This window comes from Pelobates fuscus, chromosome 12, assembly GCF_036172605.1.
Source record: "Pelobates fuscus isolate aPelFus1 chromosome 12, aPelFus1.pri, whole genome shotgun sequence".
NCBI classification, from domain to species: domain Eukaryota; kingdom Metazoa; phylum Chordata; class Amphibia; order Anura; family Pelobatidae; genus Pelobates; species Pelobates fuscus.
Window position 1 is genome coordinate 103,415,441 of NC_086328.1, and position 21,990 is coordinate 103,437,430.

General features: G+C 39.6%; 1 protein-coding gene across 8 annotated transcripts in view; it reads left to right on the plus strand.

Moving 5' to 3' along the window:
- TUB (TUB bipartite transcription factor) overlaps positions 1-21,990 on the plus strand; it is a 210,765-nt gene that overhangs the window by 153,800 nt on the left and 34,975 nt on the right. For 6 of the 8 annotated variants that reach the window (XM_063438592.1, XM_063438594.1, XM_063438596.1 and 3 more), the window contains 3 exons: positions 1,196-1,247; positions 3,900-4,062; positions 16,884-17,024. In XM_063438592.1, coding sequence (XP_063294662.1) covers positions 1,196-1,247; positions 3,900-4,062; positions 16,884-17,024 — 356 coding nt within the window. The remainder of the gene's footprint in view (positions 1-1,195; positions 1,248-3,899; positions 4,063-16,883; positions 17,025-21,990) is intronic. The other 2 variants (XM_063438593.1, XM_063438597.1) reach the window with 2 other exon arrangements.

Genomic DNA, 21,990 nt, shown 5'->3' on the forward strand with positions numbered 1-21,990 from the left:
GACATACACACACAGACATACTGACACACACACACACACAGACATACTGACATACACACACAGACATACTGACACACACACACACAGACATACTGACATACACACACACAGACATACTGACACACACACAGAGATACTGACATACACACAGACATACTGACACACACATTCAGACACTGACATACACACACAGACATACTGACACACACACACACACACACACACACATACAAACAAACATACTGACACACACACAGACACTGACATACACACACAGACATACTGACACACACACACACACAAACATACTGACACACACACAGATACTGACATACACACACAGACATACTGACATACACACACAGACATACTGACACACACAAACATACTGACACACACACAGACACTGACATACACACACAGACATACTGACATACACACACAGACATACTGACACACACAAACATACTGACACACACAGACATACTACTGACACACACACACACACACACACACATTTAGCCACCCTCCAGGTTCTTACCTTTTCCTGGAGGGTGGTTTCCCAGGGGTCCAGTGGCAGGCTGAGGCAGATGGGAGTTCTCCTCTGGAACTCCCCTCCTCCTGCCTTTTTCCTCCCGCGCGGCTATTATCTCCGGTGGGAGGAAGTGACGTGCGGCACTCACTTCCTCCCAGCCGGTACAGAAAGGGGCCCAGTTGCGCTTTTTAAGCTTACCGGGTGGCCTTTAGTGCATGGGCCACCCAGGGGGGATCCTTAGTTGGCGGGCCGGTGCGGCTCTGTGCAGCCGCACCGCCGGGTACATGGGGGCTGCTCAAATCGCTGGGCCCGGGGCAGCTCGCCCGTTTGCCCCGCGCTAAAGACGGCCCTGATTATAACACCACATTCCAGACTTATTCTAAAACCAGCTTTGGAGGTTCCACGCTGCTTGTGCTCCCCGGACAGATCCAGACAAAACAAAATGATCCAGACAGAACAAAAGATAAATGGAGTCAGGGGCAGATTGAATAGGACAGAGAGAGAAATGTCCCTGGGAATATTTATCGTGTTTGTGATTGGCAGACTATAATTTCTCATTGTGTTATTTTTATGGTATCTTTACTGTATGGATATATAGATTATGCAATATATTTATTATATGATATATTTCTTTATTTTTTACTGTTTTTTTTTTTTTAGTGTTCTGGATGATGAAACCAGCAGCTTACGGCAGCAGAAGCTCGACAGACAGGTGAGTTATGGCGGCTACCAGTTCCCGCTTCCTGTACGTATTAAAGGGTCAATTCGTTTAGCAGTAAGTGCCGTGTCATCAGAGCAAATTTGTGAAATGTAAAAAAAAAAAAAATATCTCTAAATCAGCCAAGATGGATATTTTCCATATTCTGCTATTTAAATTAACCACTGATAAATGTTTAGTGAATAAACCTCTTTGTGACTTGATAGCACTATCTGTATGATTAGATATCAGTCTGTCCTGCTCGCTAGCTGCCATAGACAGTAGGTGGCTGTGTGTACTCCTGTGGGGACTACAGACTATAGTAATTGTGTTTTTCCAGGCATTATAGCTTCCAATATTTTTGGATAGGCTTTTCAAATAATTGTAATAGTTCAATGTACCATTTTTTAGTATTATATATTTTGACATTTTAATATTTTGAAAAAATCATATTAAAAGCTTACTGAAAATCATTGAGGCCAGATTCAGAAAGATATTCAAGCATAATGGTCTTGATTTAATCAGCTTTCCAAATAATTCAATACGGTTAGAAAAAAACGTACAACTTATTTATCTACAGAAGTCACATTTAAAGTCTATATGAATTTTTGTAACTAAAAAAATAGAAATGTTTTACCAATAGAATCATTTAGAAAGCTGAGCTAACTGAGTTCATGTCAGTGCAGGCATATCCGATTCAAGATTCAAGACACCATGTCAGTGCTGGCAGATCAGTTCAGATTCAGTATCCAGACACCATATCAGTGCTGGCAGATTAGTTCAGATTCAGTGTCTAGACGCCATGTCATTACAGGCAGATCAGATCAGATTCAGTATCCAGACACCATATCAGTGCTGGCAGATTAGTTCAGATTCAGTGTCTAGACGCCATGTCATTACAGGCAGATCAGATCAGATTCAGTATCCAGACACCATATCAGTGCTGGCAGATTAGTTCAGATTCAGTGTCTAGACGCCATGTCATTACAGGCAGGTCAGATCAGATTCAGTATCCAGACACCATATCAATGCAGGCAGATCACATTCAGTATTCAGACACCGTGTTAGTGCTGACAGATCAGATCACATTCAGTATCCAGACATCATGTCAGTGCAGGCAGATCACATTCAGTATCCAGACATCATGTCAGTGCAGATCAGATCACATTCAGTATCCAGACACCATGTCAGTGCAGGCAGATCAGATCACATTCAGTATCCAGACACCGTGTCAGTGCAGGCAGATCACATTCAGTATCCAGACACCATGTCAGTGCAGGCAGATCACATTCAGTATCCAGACACCATGTCAGTGCAGGCAGATCACATTCAGTATCCAGACACCGTGTCAGTGCAGGCAGATCACATTCAGTATCCAGACACCGTGTCAGTGCAGGCAGATCACATTCAGTATCCAGACACCATGTCAGTGCAGGCAGATCAGATCACATTCAGTATCCAGACACCATATCAGTGCAGGCAGATCACATTCAGTATCCAGACACCATGTCAGTGCAGGCAGATCACATTCAGTATCCAGACACCATGTCAGTGCAGGCAGATCACATTCAGTATCCAGACACCATGTCAGTGCAGGCAGATCAGATCACATTCAGTATCCAGACACCATGTCAGTGCAGGCAGATCACATTCAGTATCCAGACACCATGTCAGTGCAGGCAGATCAGATCACATTCAGTATCCAGACACCATATCAGTGCAGGCAGATCACATTCAGTATCCAGACACCATGTCAGTGCAGGCAGATCAGATCACATTCAGTATCCAGACACCATGTCAGTGCAGGCAGATCAGATCACATTCAGTATCCAGACACCATGTCAGTGCAGGCAGATCAGATCACATTCAGTATCCAGACACAATATCAGTGCAGGCAGATCAGATCAGATTCAGTATCCAGACACCATGTCAGTGCAGGCAGATCAGATCACATTCAATATCCAGACACCATGTCAGTGCAGGCAGATCAGATTACATTCAGTATCCAGACACAATATCAGTGCAGGCAGATCAGATCACATTCAGTATCCAGACACCATGTCAGTGCAGGCAGATCAGATCACATTCAATATCCAGACACCATGTCAGTGCAGGCAGATCAGATCACATTTAGTATCCAGACATCATGTCAGTGCAGGCAGATCACATTTAGTATCCAGACACCATATCAGTGCAGGCAGATCACATTCAGTATCCAGACACCATGTCAGTGCTGACAGATCAGATCACATTCAGTATCCAGACACCATGTCAGTGCAGGCAGATCAGATCACATTCAGTATCCAGACACCATATCAGTGCAGGCAGATCACATTCAGTATCCAGACACCATGTCAGTGCAGGCAGATCAGATCACATTCAGTATCCAGACACCATGTCAGTGCAGGCAGATCAGATCACATTCAATATCCAGACACCATGTCAGTGCAGGCAGATCAGATCACATTCAGTATCCAGACACAATATCAGTGCAGGCAGATCACATTCAGTATCTAGACACCATGTCAGGGCAGGCAGATCACATTTAGTATCCAGACATCATCTCAGTGCTGACAGATCGCATTCAGTATCCAGACACCATGACAGTGCTGTCAATTAGAAATAAATTACTGGCTCCTTTGACGCGGATAACCTTTATGTCTCCAGCGAGCCCTCTTAGAGCAGAAACAGAAGAAGAAACGTCAGGAGCCTCTCATGGTCCAATCCAATGTAGACAGCCGAACACGAGTTCGGAAAATGAAGCAGTCTGAGGAGCAGGCGCCGCTGGTGGAGTCTTATAACAGCAGCAATAACAGTACCATTTATCATGGTAAGCATTTGGAACGCTTCAAAGAGCATTATCAAGGAAACCTTCTACATGTTGTGTTATTTGTTTATCTTTTTGATGTTTTAATGTGACAAATCCTTTAGCACCGTCTCCCTGGATTTGGGAGACACAAGATTTTGCTGCAGGTTCGTATGAGGCACAGTACGGCAGAGCATGTATGTGCAAACAGAGCAACATTCAGGGTTCATTGAACGGAAAATGTGGGATATCCATCTATCTTTAAATGCCCTTGTAACTATCCTTAAAACAAGGAATCTGCTTCATTATAGACCAGAAAGAGTTTAAAAAATGATGTTTTTAGGCCCCCAGGGAATTAAGTTCCTATCTCTGTAAATTGAGGAATAAAAAATAGGGTCATTGCCAACAAATATTATTAAAGCCAACATCCCCCCCATATACATAAAATACCCCTGGCAATGACCCCACAATAATAACAATAAATAACAATCTAATTAACATGTTAACACAGACACTGGCCGTCCAATATGACCACATTTCCACCAGATTAAATTGTAGGGGTGTACCAAGACACCGCTATACCCACAAGTTCAATTGTAATGGTGTACCAAGACAACGCTACACCCCAAGGCTCGAACCTACCAACCAAGTGTTAGACTGCCTAATCCACACTAAACGCCGGATGCCCACTTTTTCCTCCATCTACCCCCTGATTTATTCTGGCCATTCCCCAACGCTGTGAAAAAACGTGAACATTTTGTAACCTAACCAAAGTCAGGGAGGATAGGAGGGACAACTGATAGGTAAATTTAGGTTTAGTTAAGGTGGCCACTTCACAAAATGGCTGGTATAAATACTCCCATCGTAGCTCCGCCACACCCAGCCTGCTAGCTGTCACTCAACTTCCCTTGGCTGTTATGCCTATCTCCTGGCTCTGTGCTGATCCATGGGCTCCACGGTAGCTGTAATGCAGTGTGAAATCTCACTCTTAGTGAGAACTCTAATTTATGAAATGAAGCATCACTGAGAGAGGAATTGGGGAAACAGTAATGTTTGCTCTCATTTACAGAGATGCACTGCTCAATGGTGTCAGAAAGAGCAGAAAAACGATCCCTGTCTAGAGTAGAATGTATGTCGTGTGTAACCCAAGAAATCTGTGGTTTTGATTACCTTCTCGGAAATGAGTGACCATATCCTGGGTAGAGAATCAACAAAGAAAAGAAATCTATTTTTTTATTTTTTTTGCAAAATGAGAAAATATCTATTCTGTTTTTTTTGTAGATCTGTTAATTTCCAATTAAGTCTACAGATTGTGTTTATCACCAGCTTGTGCTGCTGTTTTTTTTTTTTTTTTGTATTGGAAATTATTTTGGAAGTTCAGGAAACTATTACGAGCGTGTCTTCCTTTATGTTTCGAGGCTGAACATACGGCGATGACAAAGGAGTAGGTCCTCAATATCCTAACAGGAGCCCAGGCAAAGCAGGTGTGGCTTGGAGTTATAGTCAGTCTACAAGTGTATCTTCTTTGTAGATCAAAGAAGCAAAATCATTATTGAGAGCAAAGCACAGAAATCTGGAAGGGTGTTTTTAAATTGTCCTTTCTTCACAATAAAATATTTCTTCTAGGTGACTTAACTTTCATCACATGGGTCATAATATCTGCAAAGTCCCATTCGTCATTCAAATGGAAACAACATTGATATGTGTGGCGGGTTAATAAAGATATTTCCTCCACCAGGTCTGGGCTTTCCTTGTAACCAGCTGTAATTAACAAATAATTGCTTTAATCGTATGCTTTGCAATTTGCTTTTCCACTCACGGGCATTCTATGGGATGCGTACCCACAGTGATTTACTGTAAAAATGTCACCTGTTCCTGATGGTGATATGTATTATATTGGTGAATTGTTGCTAATTACAAGTGGATATGTACACGGGTAGATTGGCTCAGTGTTTTATCTTGTCTCAGTAGGAGACTGTCAGAGAATGCCAAGATTTGATTGTCCCCCCACCTCCGGACATTAATGTGATAACATGTTCTGTGTACTCTTTTCTCCAGACATGACGCATGTTCCTGTCTAGTACTGGAGTATAACGATAGGATGCTAATTGGTCTCATTAATAACATTTATCCAGCTATTCTGTCCTATCTGGCAGTGTTTTTATCAGATGCTCCTGGGATGGCGAGAATGTCTCCTGTCTCAACCAGAGAAGGATTCAGGCTTCATGTGTCTGCAGACTGCCACCCCAAATCAAGCATCACATGGAGTAAAGGGAGGCCAAACAAATTCTTGGTCCCAGTGTTCCTGTCTAACCCCTGGGCCCTAGGGTCACCTTAGCTCCATCATCAATGGAAGCATTGTTAACACAATCACTGTTTGAAAAGAATATAACATTTTAGGTCAGAATTGTCAAATTTTAAAAATACTCCATGTCTGCTGTATTTGCTGCCAGGATTTGTGATCACTTGAATTGTCTGACCCTGATGCTTGTCTTGCCCTCTGGACTTGCTTTAGCAAGCTGTTGCATTTGTGGTTCCTATCGCGAGGGTGACCAAAAGGTAGATCTCCACAACTTCCACAATGCTTTGCCAGCTGGAAATCTACCATTTGCCCATACTTGTAGGGTTGTATTAGCACTGAGCAGTGTTTGTGTGTTTAAATGTAAGCCTGTTTTCGTATGGAGTATGTCTGTGTGAATGTAGGCGTGTATTTGTGTGTACTGTTAGCATTTGAATTCAGTTGCTTGTTTTTTGTGGATTATAAGTTTCTTAATGCATGGGTATCTAATACCGAGGTGTATTTATGTGTAGTGTTGGCGTTTGAATGCTGAGATGTATGTACATATACACATACACTGCCATACACACACACATACACACTGATACATATGTACACACACCGGCACATATACAGATACACACATGGAAAAACATACAGACAGCACGTGCTGGCAATCTTTTAGCCATCTTCCTGTTTCCTTCCTGCTTGAGGGTGGCTTCTGCTAGTTAGGGCTGCTGGGACTAATTTTGCCCCTCCTCTCCCCACCGCGTGGCTCCATGTATGTTAGCGAGGAGGAAGTGACCTGCACACACTTCCTCCCAGGCACCAAATATTAAAGGGGCCTGGTCGTGCTGTTATGGATCAACAGCACGCGATCCGTACCCTGAGGACACATGCATATCGAGTAGCCTTAAGTTCATTGACCACCTGATGCGCTCCTCAACTTGCGGGCCCCGTTGTCGCACAGGCTGCACCACTGCTATTTCTGCTGCTGATGGGCACATCTAATAATTCCTTTTCTGAGGACAGTTTCCTGCTGCAGGACACCAGGGAACAAATGTAACTCGGCAGGAGCATGAAATTAGTGCTGTCTCACTAGATTCAGTTCAGTCGGGTCTCCTGTTATTATGCGTCTGCTATACTAGCCACTAGCAGGACAAAAAAATATATATAAAACACAATGCAAAGACTTCAGAATAAATTGGGGCAGACAGCAGCAAGTGCTCGGTGAGGATCATGGGAGAATATTTCATTGGAAGATGGCTTATCCAATGGAGGGAGAGAGGAGGGGTTATGATCATTTATTTTATGTTCTACCACATAGGAGGATCGGTATTGTTAAAGGAGATAGAATTTGTAAGGAATATAAAGTTCTATGATGTTATATAGCTTATTGCTGCCCCATTACCTGAGCAATAAGAAATTGGTATTAACATGATACAGTCGGGATTCATTGTGATTTGGTATATTTTTTTCAGGTATGACGTAACATATAGTGATAATGAGTTCCTCGCATCGTTCACCGGACTACTTAATAATGCTGAAATGTTAAGGCTCTTCATTTTTTTAATAGAAAGCATTATTATATATAATTATTAAAATCATAAGAATGAGGAGAATGTTAGGTGGAGAGAACTGTAAATATGCAGAGCGAGAACGAGATTGCACCCCAGGGGGATTTACAATCTTTAGACAGACAAGCCACATACATATACAGTATTTTATAAATGTATCTACTAGGGATCGACCGATATTGATTTTTTTAGAGCTGATACCGATAATCTGTGAACTTTCAGGCCTATAACTTACCGATACCGATATTCTGCACATTTACCGTTTTGAAAAACTAAACTATCTCTACACAAATCTACTGTTAACTGAACATGTTTATTATTTATTTTTTTGCCAGTCAGAATTTTTTATGTTTTCAAGAATATATATGTGTGTAGTGGATGCAGTGAGAGTATTTGATTAGTGAATGCAGTGTGTGTGTGTGTGTGTGTTTGTGTAGTGGATGCAGTGTGTGTTTGTGTAGTGGATGCAGTGTGTGTTTGTGTAGTGGATGCTTTGTGTGTGTTTGTGTAGTGTGTGTATAGTGAATGCAGTGTGTGTTTGTGTAGGTTTATATAATGAATGCAGTGTGTGTGTGTGTGTGTGTACTGTGTGTATAGGGAATGCAGTGTGTGTTTGTGTAGGTTGTATAAAGTGAATTCAGAGTGTGTGTTTGTGTAGTGTGTGTATAATGAATGCTGTGTGTGTTTGTGTAGGTTGTATATAATGAATGCTGAGTGTGTGTTTGTGTATTGTGTGTATAGTCAATGCAGAGTGTGTGTGTGTAACGTGAATGCAGTGTGTGTGTAGTGTGTGCATAGTGAATGCAGTGTGTTTGTGTAGTCTGTGTATATAATGAATGCAGAGTGTGTGTGTTTGTGTAGTGTGTGTATAGTAAATGCAGTGAGTGTGTGTAATGTGTGTAAAATGGGGGGGGGTGGGCATTTTTATTAAAACATTTTTTTTTTTTTAAATATTTTAAAAAATGTACATTTTGTTTTAGTCCCCCCTCCCTGCCTTTTACATGGCCAGGGAGGGGGGATATGGCATTCTCTGGTGATCAGGCGGCATGGACTCTGCAGAGGGGGCCCAGCAACACTCTTACTTCCCTTCCCAGCAGCCTCCCTGTCTAACTCTTGCGGCCTGCGTGCCCATGGCAACACTCTGACGGCTGTGGGACTCACGAGATTTAGACAGGGGAGCTGCTGGGAAGGGATGTAAGAGTGTGCTGCGGGCCCCCCAGGACCGCTGGGCCCATGACAACCGTCTTGGTTGTCATGCCCTGATGGCGGCCCTGATCTGCATTATTGGCAATATCGGTATCTTTATAGGTCGATACCGATATTGCTGGAAATTTTGAATATCGGCTGATAATATCTGCCAGACCGATAATCGGTCGATCCCTAGTATCTACACAGATATACACTGTATAAACCTCTGTACGCTATCCCTACACATACAGATTTACACAATCACCTGGATTGTATACGGTTCTTGATGATGCACTGTGTACCTTTATAAATATACATCCAAACACAACACTAGTATAAAGGTCGCTTCTAATTAATTGTACGAGTCTACATGTTGCCGTTTTATTCTTGATTTCCTTAAAATTAACCTAGAACAGAGGTCAACCCTATTAAGCTTCCACTCAAGCTCATAAATCATTGTGCGTGCGTGGCGCTCGCTGCCTGCTGGAGAGATGCCATGGAAATCCTCCAGATGAATTGCTGATCACTTTTAAACGCCTTATTAAAATTAATTATGCCGGTATCCAAGAAATACTCTTCCTTGGCAACACAGTTTGCTTTCTTTGCCTTTTTAATTGATATATTACTATAATTATTTTTTATTATTTTTTTAAAAAGATGCTGTTATGTGCATAGGTTGTCATTTCACTGAAACCCCCCATTATGAGTATCACCGCCACTGTCCGCCCACGATGTTGGTACATTAGTCGTTCTCGTGGATTTTATAAACGTGACCTAGAAATATAATGGCAGTGTTCAGTTTGCTGTTCCTAGATTTAACCATTTGATTTCCAAACCTGGAGCAATTTATTCCTTCAGTGAGCTAGTGCAGGTTATTTACTAATTATCCTGGTGCATGTAATGACCGCATTCCGCAATTATGTGAAGTGGTCATGGTGCCTGGAGTTCTGTATGTTCTGCATTAAAACGCTATGAAATGCTGCACATACTGAGTTTAACCCTTTGATTGCCAGTTATGTAAGCTGGCTTTTGCTTTGATATTATGGGTATTGGGTATTTGGGTGTAGATCATTGTGAAAAGAAATTAATCATTTGTAGCATAAAATAAACCGTATATAAGGATTGGTATAACCCAGTACAGTATGGTGCTACTATCACCTATGTGGGTCACTCCACAACACACAAAAGTGCAATGCAAACAGATAATACAATGGTTAGAGCACACTAAAAAAAAACAAATAAATATTACCACATATGAAAATGGAAATATTCCTGCAAATTAAAAAGACAGGAAAAAGATTAACGTTTAAAAAAGTGAAACATTCATTTAAATTGGTCTCACTCACATGTTGCTGAGCCACTTCAATAAGCTGGCTCAGACTAAAGGCGTTAAATGGATAAATGTAGGTGGTCTCAGGATAAATATCAGCCGCTTTCTCCTTCTTCTTATTTATATTCCCATAGAGAATCCGGGATGCAGGATACCGAGAATAAAATATTTATTGGAACATAAAAAACAAAGACAGCTAATAAAATCCAATATAAGAGCCCACTTACAAGAAACAGTGCGTTTTTTACATTATATTTCTAAATTACATTATATATGATATTTATAAATTACATTATATACCATGTATTGCTTTATGTATTAAAAATATACATCACATTATATATCATAAATTGCGTTATAAATTATATTTATATATTACATTATACAGGTGGTTATGGTTTGCACAACTTGTATATTCTCTGCATATGTGCGGTATAGCTGTGTGTATAAGAGATGCTCATTGCGTCCCTCCCACTCTTACTTTCTTTTGTTTCCTTGTGTCACCATGGTTACAGCACTACACTAATGCCTTGCTACACTCTTATAACAAATTACAGTATACTAGCATAGTTTCTTTATTTCAATAAAAAAAAAATCAATTTATTTTATATCAGTAAGAGATACCCTTCTTCTACACCCCTACTTTTACATCAGTAAGAGATACACTTCTGATACATTCCTTCTTCTTCATCAGTAAGAGATACCCTACTGATACATCCCTTCTTCTTCATCAGTAAGAGATACCCTACTGATACATCCCTTCTTCTACATCAGTAAGAGATACCCTACTGATACAGCCCTTCTTCTTCATCAGTAAGAGATACCCTACCGATACAGCCCTTCTTCTTCATCAGTAAGAGATACCCTACCGATACAGCCCTTCTTCTACATCAAGAGATACTGTAAGAAATGTTGACCCTCTTACAAGGATATTCTTTTAGGGAATGTGTAACACAAACACAAGTGTATAATAAAATGGATTGTAAATATTGATTTAGGATACTGTTACAGATTTAACCCCTTAAGGACTGAGACAAATGTACACGTTGTGAACAGAACAAAACGTAAACAAAACCTGGCATTTGCGCTATATGTCTGTCCAACCGTAATTCACCTCTCTTATATTAAACGCACCCCCCCTTATTATATATCATTTTATTCAGGGGAAACAGGGCTTTCATTTAATATCAAATATTTAGCTTTGAAACATAATTTAATATGAAAAAAATGGGAGAAAATAAGAAATGTTGTTATTTTTTTATAGTTCTACATGACATTTTAACTGTCAATGTCATAATACTGTTTGCTTTTACTGCAACAGTACCCCCTATGTACAGGTTTTATGGTGTTTTGGGAAGTTACAGGGTCAAATATAGCACATTACATTTGAAATTGAAATTCTCCAGATTGGTTACGTTGCCTTTGAGACTGTATAGTAGCCCAGGAAATAAATTTACACCCATAATGGCATACCATTTGCAATAGTAGACAACCCAAGGTATTGCAAATGGGGTATGTCCAGTCTTTTTTAGTAGCCATTTGGTCACAAACACTGGCCAAAGTTAGCGTTAGTATTTGTTTGTGTGTGAAAAATGCAAAAAACGCCAATTTTGGGCAGTGTTTGTGACTAAGTGACTACTAAAAAATGCTGGACATACCCCATTTGCAATACCTTGGGTTGTCTACTATTGCAAAGGGTATGCCATCATAGGGGTAATTTTCATTCTTGGGCTACCATAGGGTCACAAAGGCAACGTAAGCAATCTGGCGAATTTTAATGTGAAAAAAATGAAACACAAGCCTTATATTTGACGCTGTAACTTTTGAAAACACCATAAAACCTGTACATGAGGGGTACTGTTGTACTCGGGAGACTTCGCTGAACACAAATATTTGTGTTTCAAAACAGTAAAAAAGTATCACAGCAATAATATCGTCCGTGTAAGTGCTGCTTGTGCGTGAAAAATGCAAAAAAGTCACTTTTACTGGCGATATCATCGTTGTAATATATTTTACTGTTTTGAAACACTAATATTTGTATTCAGCGAAGTCTCTCGAGTAAAACAGTACCCCCCATGTACAGGTTTTATGGTGTCTTGGAAAGTTATAGGGTTAAATATAGTGCTAGCAAATTAAATTCCCTATACTTTCGGCATGGGTTGTCAGGCAGGTCCCGCTAATTGTAATTAATTATAAATAAATGTGTAAATTATGTGTAGAATTAATATATGTATATATATACATATGTGTATATATATGTATACATATATATAATTTTTTTAAAATATTTTTATTTATATATAGGTATATATATAGTGATATATACGTATATATTTATGTATATAGATATATATATTATTTCGTTCTACGTGTATTTTGATAGGAATATATATATATTAATATCACAATACAGTTAGAACGAAATAACACATCTATATATTTTTTAATTATTTATTTTTAATTATTTTTTTTATTTTATTTTTTTACGTATTTACATATTTTTTTAATATTATATATAAATATATATATAACAATAATTATATATATATTTAATCAGTATCAGTCTACGTGTAATTTGATATTAATATATATATATATATAATTATATATATATATTAATAGTAAAATACACCTAGGCAGTGTATGTGTGTATGTGTGTGTGTGTGTATATGTATATATATATATATACTTAGATCATATATATGTTATATATATATATGATCTAAGTATATAATTTTTTTTTACACTTATTTTAATTCTTTTTATTTTATTTCCAGCCAGCAGGGGGACTAACTGTCATTACAGTTAGTCCCCCTGCTGGCAATGCCTGAGCCAGCTAACCCGGCCATGTGATTGTGAGGTCCTCGCAAGGATGTGCCGCAGGGGGCTCCCTGGGAGTCCCCCCAACTGCGATCGCCGGCGTGGGATCGCCGGCGACCGGTTAAGTAAGAAAAAAACGGAGGGCGTACAATTACACCCGGCGGCGTTTAGAGCCGCTTAAAATAGGGCGGAATTGTACGCCCTCCGGTCTTAAAGGGTTAAAAAGGGATATACACATTATACATTATAACCATATCCAGTACATAATCCAAAGATACATAATAAAAAGGCAATACTTAGACATTTAAATGAAGATCTTCCCCTTGCGCCTTCATCTTGGCTAATCTGGGACAGTCACCTGTGCTTGCTGCGCTGTCCTCCCCAAAAGAGAGGAGAGAGGAGAAGAGAGGAGCCCAACCTCCTTGGCTGTTGTTCTTTTACAAAGACTGATTCTTGCAGTCATTAACTAAAAGTCCCAGAATCCCGTTTCCCTGCCAAAAGTGGTTTATCCCACCCTCTTTTTCCAGAGAGCTCTGTCTTTACACAAGTCGTTCCCTTTGACCTCTTCCCTCCAGCTATACTGTAACATTGTAAGAAGTGACCAGGTGACCAGTTAGGGTGGGTTTCTGGGTAGGTAGACAGGATGGCTTGGAAAAACACAAACTCATGGTTACACCTAGATGTTCATTACTCTGATCTTCTGATAACATGCATGGAAAACTAGTTGGCAGGAGAACTGCTGGGGGGATGTAAGCTTTTGTGTTAGCTGGGTGTTGTAAAATGCAACTGAACTTTTTCATCATTATCACACTGTTATCAAGTAAATCACCCCAACTTGTGAAACCAGTCACATACACAGAAAGTTATATACAATATTGCAGTTTTGCATATCAATTTCTTACAATACCCTTCTTTTACATCAATAAGAGATACCCTTCTAATACATCCCTTCTTCTTCATCAATAAGAGATACCCTTCTTCTACATCCCTCCTTTTAAATCAGTAAGAGATACCCTTCTTCTACATCCCTTCGTCTACATCAGTAAGAGATACTCTTCTTCTCCATTCCTCCTTTTACATCAGTAAGAGATACTCTTCTTATACATCCCTTCGTCCACATCAGTAAGAGATACTCTTCTTCTACATCCCTCCTTTTAAATCAGTAAGAGATACCCTTCTTCTACATCCCTCCTTTTAAATCAGTAAGAGATACCCTTCTTCTACATCCCTCCTTTCACATCAGTAAGAGATACCCTTCTTCTACATCCCTCCTTTTAAATCAGTAAGAGATACCCTTCTTCTACATCCCTCCTTTTAAATCAGTAAGAGATACCCTTCTTCTACATCCCTCCTTTTAAATCAGTAAGAGATACCCTTCTTCTACATCCCTCCTTTCACATCAGTAAGAGATACCCTTCTTCTACATCCCTCCTTTTAAATCAGTAAGAGATACCCTTCTTCTACATCCATCCTTTCACATCAGTAAGAGATACTCTTGTTCTACACCCCTCCTTTACATCAGTAAGAGATACTCTTCTTCTACACCCCTCCTTTACATCAGTAAGAGATACCCTTCTTCTTCATCCCTTCGTCTACATCAGTAAGAGATACTCTTCTTCTACATCCCAATTATCTACATCAGTAAGAGGTACCCTTATTCTTCATCCCTTCTTCTACATCAGTAAGAGATACCCTTTTTATACATCAGTAAGAGATACCCTTGCAAAAGGCAGACTAAGAATTATAGGAAATGTAGTTTCCAAACATGTGAATACTGTCCTTATAGCGCACATTGATGCACACAGCTGGCCTCACAGGGGATATCTCCAATATCATCACTACCTGTACAATATCTTCTAAGAAACATTGAAATATAATCCTTGCAGTTTGTCTGCATGATGTGATAGTGCTTTTATTTTTAACGTCATTGTTAAATATTAAAATCCGATTTAGAGAATTGCTTTCAATATTATTGTTTGTATTACGTTTTATTAATAATCCCATGTGTGTTGTTGGCAGGTTCTGTAGCGCGTCCTTCACAACAAACTCAATGGATATTTTCAGTGAGAAATGTAATCTAACACGCAGTTTTGCATAAAATTCACAACTGCTGCTATTTTTATCTGTGATAATTAGATGAGTTTTTTTCGTCTGGGCAAATTCCAATTTGTATGAAAATGAATTTATTAGCATTTTTCTATTTTAGCTGTAAGCAAATCATTCTGGGAATGTTATGATTTAATTTATAGGTTCTGTACCCTTTGAGCTGGGACATAATTAACTGAGAAAATATTTATAAAGAAAAACATGAAAATGTAACGTTCCAGCGGCAGTGAGCTCTGGCTGTCATACTGAATATTAGGTTTGATTCTTGTTGTTGATAACCTGGTAACTTTGTTTGGGGGAGGGGTGTTGATTTTCAGAAGTTGTCTGGTTACAGAGCTCTGAGTTATAGCAGTGGATCCCGCGAGCTTGTGCGCCATATCCTGCGCGTGCCTTTCACTGTGCCCTACGGTTCCAAGAGTTTACTTTCCGTGAGCTTGTTAAATGCTCGGCTTGTCTCTTACCATTCCGTGAATGAGATTGAAGGAGCAACCTTTTAAAGACATTGAACTAGGCATTTTGCTAGCTCGTAGTAATTAAGGAGTCTAGGCTATTCCTGTTCGGCTGCAAATGCTACCCACAATCTCCTGTAGCCCTCCCTGTTAGAACGTCCCCTCTTTTTTCAGGGTTTGCCTGCTAATATAGGCTCTAGAGGGCTCAGATACCCTCATCTCTTCTTTTAGTGCTCTTGAAACTCTCACTCTCATCACCCCTTCCTCGGACTGCTCCATTATTTAATAACATTCTCCACGTTTCCCCCCACGAGATTGAAATGTTTTCTTCACTTTAGATATCTGAGTTTTTCCACAATTAGTGTCCAAGTTAATTAATACAATGATTGTCCCAAGAAATTGGTTCCAATGCGTCATGTGTGGCAAATTAGAAGGACAAAATGGGCTATTTAAATATCTATTCCTCGCCATCCTTTATCCAGAGTTACCAGCACTGCACGGGAAAAAAAATCATTGCAATATCGTAATAGAAAATTACTTTTTTTTTCCAAGTATAGACATGTCTAGACATCTTTATGCAAACCGTGCTGACGCAGAGGCAAAACCCTAACATTGTTATAGCAAGGTTATGCATAATTATTCTACAACATAAATCGTCTTCAAGAGATTAAACTCAGATCTTACAATAATCATATCGGTATATTTTACTAGAAGTTTGAATCAATTAATGACTGTTTCCCAATAAATCATGTCTTTCCAACTACAACCTCCTAACTGTTATTGAAGTTTAAATCTCTCAATCAGACAGGCTCTTGCTCTCAGTAAATGGTTGGGTATGGTATTTATAATCGAAAGAAAATCTCGTACTATTCAGTTTCATTTATTTGCTGCAAATTAACACTGACAATTATTCGTTTTGTATCGTTGTGCTGGTTGGAATTCCTGGGTAATTTTCTGCCGGTTCAGGGACAAAAATAACGTTAAAATCACACAATCCAGTTATTTGAAAAAAACCTTGTTTTGCTAATTTGATAATGTTTCTTTGTGTTCTGTCTGTTCTCTTTCCTCGTTGCTGGGCTTTTCCTGATTGTACCAAGCAGTGCAAGAAGCTGAGCAGGAGGAAGCCCAGGTGGCTACAGAGATCCAGGCTCCAAAGTCAACTAAAAAAGCCAAATCGGCAGCTGCAGCGGGCTGCCCAACAGGCAGTGCCAGAAAGGAGAAAAAGGGCAAACAGAAAGGTTAGCCGCATGCTTCGAAGCAGCATTGCATGTCCTAAACATACAGGGAACCTCCATTGCATGTCTACAGCATATGGGAACATGCATCGCATGTCAAAAACATACAAGAAGCAGGCATTGCATGTCTACAGCATACGGGAACGGTCATTGCATGTCAACAACATGCAGGGAACAGGCATTATAGGGTAAAAACACACAGGGAACTTGTATTGCATGTTTAAAACGCACAGAGAACAGGGATTATATGTAAAAAACACACAGGGAACACACTTTATATGTTAAAAGGAACGCACATGTTTCTAAGCACACAGGAAACTCGCTTTGTATATTTAAAATGAGCAGGGAATATACATTACATGTTTATAACACAAGGAACAGGCATTATATGTTAAAACATGCATTGTTTTCTGCATTATTAACAAAGTCGTGAGCTGTGGGTTCCTGAGACTATCTGCTAAGTTTGTATTGACCAGTACTCACCTCATGGACTATCTGCTAAGCCTGTATTAACAAGTACTCACACAATGGACTATCTGCTAAGCTTGAATCGACCCGTACTTACACCATGGACTATATACTAAGTCAATATTGACCAGTACTCACACCATGGACTGTCTGCTAAGCCTGTATTGACCAGTACTCACCTCATGGACTATCTGCTAAGCCTGTATTAACAAGTACTCACACAATGGACTATCTGCTAAGCTTGAATCGACCCGTACTCACACCATGGACTATATACTAAGTCAATATTGACCAGTACTCACACCATGGACTGTCTGCTAAGCCTGTATTGACCAGTACTCACCTCATAGACTATCTGCTAAGCCTGTATTAACAAGTACTCACACAATGGACTATCTGCTAAGCTTGGATTGACCAGTACTCACACCAAGGACTATATACTAAGTCAATATTGACCCGTACTCACACCATGGACTATATACTAAGTCAATATTGACCAGTACTCACATCATGGACTATATACTAAATCAATATTGACCAGTACTCACATCATGGACTATATACTAAGTCAATATTGACCAGTACTCACATCATGCACTATATACTAAGTCAATATTGACCAGTACTCACATCATGGACTATATACTAAGTCAATATTGACCAGTACTCACTCCATAAACTATCTGCTAATACTGTATTGACCTGTACTCACACCATAGAAGTTCAGTAGAGCTGACATGTAGAAGGGTATCTATCTGCTAAATCTATATTGACCAATACTCACACCATAGATTATCTATATCTGCTAAGTCTGAATTGACCAGGACTCACACCATGGATTATCTGCTAAGTCTGCATTGACCAGTACTCTCACCATGGACTATCTGCTAAGCCTGTATTGACCAGTACTCACTCCATAAACTATCTGCTAATACTGTATTGACCTGTACTCACACCATAGAAGTTCAGTAGAGATGGCATGTAGAAGGGTATCTATCTGTTAAGTCTATATTGACCAATACTCACACCATAGATTATCTATATCTGCTAAGTCTGAATTGACCAGGGCTCACACCATGGACTATCTGCTAAGTCTGCATTGACCAGTACTCTCACCATGGACTATCTGCTAAGTCTGTATTGACCTGTACTTTCACCATTGACTGTCTGATAAGTTTGTATTGACTAGTACTCTCACCATGGACTATCTGCTAAGCCTGTATTGACCAGTACTCACACCATGGACTATCTGCTAAGTCTGTAATGACCTGTACTCACACCATGGACTATCTGCTAATACTGTATTGACCTGTACTCACACCATGGACTATCTGCTAATACTGTAATTACCTGTACTCACACCATGGAAGTTCAGCAGAGCTGACACGTAGTAGGGTATCCCAGTTTTAATCTTCAGGCTGACAATCCATGTAAATATGTTCAGAAATGCAGGTGAAAAGACAGTAGTTGCTAACATATGACAGAAGATGGCTGCTACATGACAGTATAATTAAGAGTATTAGAATGAATAGGAAGGGAGAGTTAGCTGGACACCTAACTAAGGAAACCCAGCAGGGACATAATTACTAGGATATGATAGCAGATTCAACACAGAACACACAAAATACAAAATAAACCCTGAGTCTTGGGACATGACACATTGAACAAGCACTGTATATTTATAAAACACATAAAAACACACAATAAATATTTATAAGACACAGGAAGCACTCATTGTATATTTAAAATACGAAGGGAGATGCATTATATGTGAACACGCAATGCATGTTTAAAACAAAAAACATGAAATACAGTCATAGGAAAAAGCAAGTACACCCTCTTTGAATTCCATAGTTTTACATATCAGGACATTACAGGTACTCCTCACTTACCAACCGGGTTCTGTTCTTACAACCCGGTCGTAGAACAAATTGGTTGTTAAGTGAGGAGTTAAGGGATTCCCTGTTCTGGTGCGCTTGTCTATGTTCAGGGAAATTTCCCCGAACATAGGCGAACGCAGCAGAGCAGGGTATCCCTCTAATCCCCACAACGGCTCGCACTTACCCCCACGCTAGAGTGCTGGTTGTAAGTGCGAGTTGTTGTAAAACAGGTAGGTCGTAAAATGAGGACCACTTATCTGTTCCTTGCCCGGCCTTTAAATGTAGGTAAAGACAACCTCAAATGAACAACAACACGTGACATATTAAACCATGTCATAATTTATCTACCAAAATAAAGCCAAAATGGAGAAGCCGAGTATATTAAAAGTGAATTTATATTAAAACCTCACAGTCCTGGATCTGCTGAGTATATTCAGATTCTTCAGAACTAGTTTATGAAAATAGATTACTAGGCAATTTGTGATTTGGCCAGAGGTACACGGCCGGTATTAACAATGCCTGTGTGTTTTCATTATTGGGCAGCCTGGGATTCTGACTGCGTGAACCACATGGAGAACAGTTACATTTGTGGTTACTTGTTTATCCAGACATTTAAGATCCACTGCTGAGAAATGTCTGCTATTTTCATCGGTGTTAGTTTGCTGATTTATTATCGTTTATTTATAAAGCACCAAAACATCCCACAGCTGGCACGTGTTTTGGTGCCGATGGTGTTATATAATTAGCTATAATGGAACTTCAGTAGTGAATAAAAGTATTTAGTTCTAATACTTTGCATCGAATTTCACACCCATGACCATTGAGCCCATAACCAATGGGGCAAGATTTAAAGAAGAATCAAACAAAGCAAATCAGGATTCTCACTCCTATTAGGATAAGGCAGACAGAGTGCAGTAACTATGTACAATATGTACAGTAATCTCCTTTAAGGATTACCCCAACCTTCATCATCACTTCAGTGATTTGAAGTGGTCATGGTGGTAGGTTTCACTATGTGCAGTGTTTCTGTTTGAGATATTTGTAATTATGTGCTGGGGGCTAATTGCACCCCACATGTGACATTGGCAGCCAAGATACCATAGTATCCAATAGGGCACCCAACAGGGCATTTTACACAGAAAAAGTCCCCTTCGCTCCACAGGGTTAAAGTAACCCATTAAACTCCACTATTCATATACAGAGTGGAACCAACAATGTGAAGGTTTAGCAGAGCACTGTTCAACAATGCAGAGGTTTAGATATACTCTGTACCCAATATTGGCAATCTGAATACCAGGCCATGTGAAGGCTGAACGGTGTATTTTGAAAAATCCAGAGTGGAATCTTAACAAAGAACAGAATATAATGCCTGTTATCGGGTATAGACAGTTTGAAGAAGGACTTGTCCAACAGGAAGTTTAGATAGACAAGGCCGAACTAAGTGATTGTTCAACGTTTAACGTGCGTTAAACTGAGAGCTGAGCAATAAATCCGAAATGCAGGAAAATGCATGGCACGGCCTTGGAGATAGTGTAGTTCAGTTAGCAGAATCGAGCACAAGGGAATCCACCCAAAAACAATGACAAGAACTACAATTGTTGCTGTGATGAGAGTGAAATGAACTTATGATTATCTCTAAACTATTGACTAATTTCACTGACGCTGAATGTCCTCATGCAGAGTGAGAGAACGTCAAGCATTATTTTTAAGCGACTCAGAGTCTGGTAAACTCCCAGAAGCACCTGGTAGACAGCCACTAGATGCTGCCTTAGTACTGCAATGTAAATACTAATATAGACATAGGAAGAAATTATGACTAAACAGTTTTTTCTTTGCTTTCCTGCTGTATAACATGCCCCGTGGTCTATATGAATGATAGACTTTTAAACATCTGTTTTTGGATAAATACATGTTTGCCAGAAATTCGTTCAGCGTGATGATTTGCTGTGCATGCGCACTGGCTTCCAATACATCTCTATGGGGAAGCATTAGATTGGCTGAGATTATCAAGATTAATGATCTCAAGCAGGGAAGAGGGGCAACTGCTGAGACGGAGTAAAGGTAAGTAACTACTTTTTAACACTTTACGTGGGGGCCCTGGATGTAAATAGGCTAGCACTATTAGGGATTCTGTTTGTACCGGTATAATAAAGGCCATAGTATAATAAAGTCATTCTAGTGGACATTGAGAACTAATAACAGGACTAGATAGAAATTGTGTATCAATTAAACCAATTTAAAATAAGTGAAACTCTAAACACAAATTAATATGGGATAAGGTTACACAATCTAACCAAAATGTTGGAGTAAACATAGTGGGCTGCAAATGAGGGTTAGTCTTGGACCCCATATTCTGTAAATTCTCTTTATTCGCTTTCATCTCACATTTCACTGTCCCCCTCTGCCCTCTTTTAATCTGGGACAGTTTTGTAGATTTTGTAGAGGGAGAGCAGCTAACCTGTGATGTCACGCCTCACCTGAGAGAGGCGCTGTTCACTAAGCCACGGATGTTCTGGAATTCTTAAAAATATCAAAAAGTGCTGTTATCGGAATGTTGTCAGAGGGAATGATAAATTACGGATCTCCCTGTGTGATTTTAAATCTATGGCTATAAAATAATT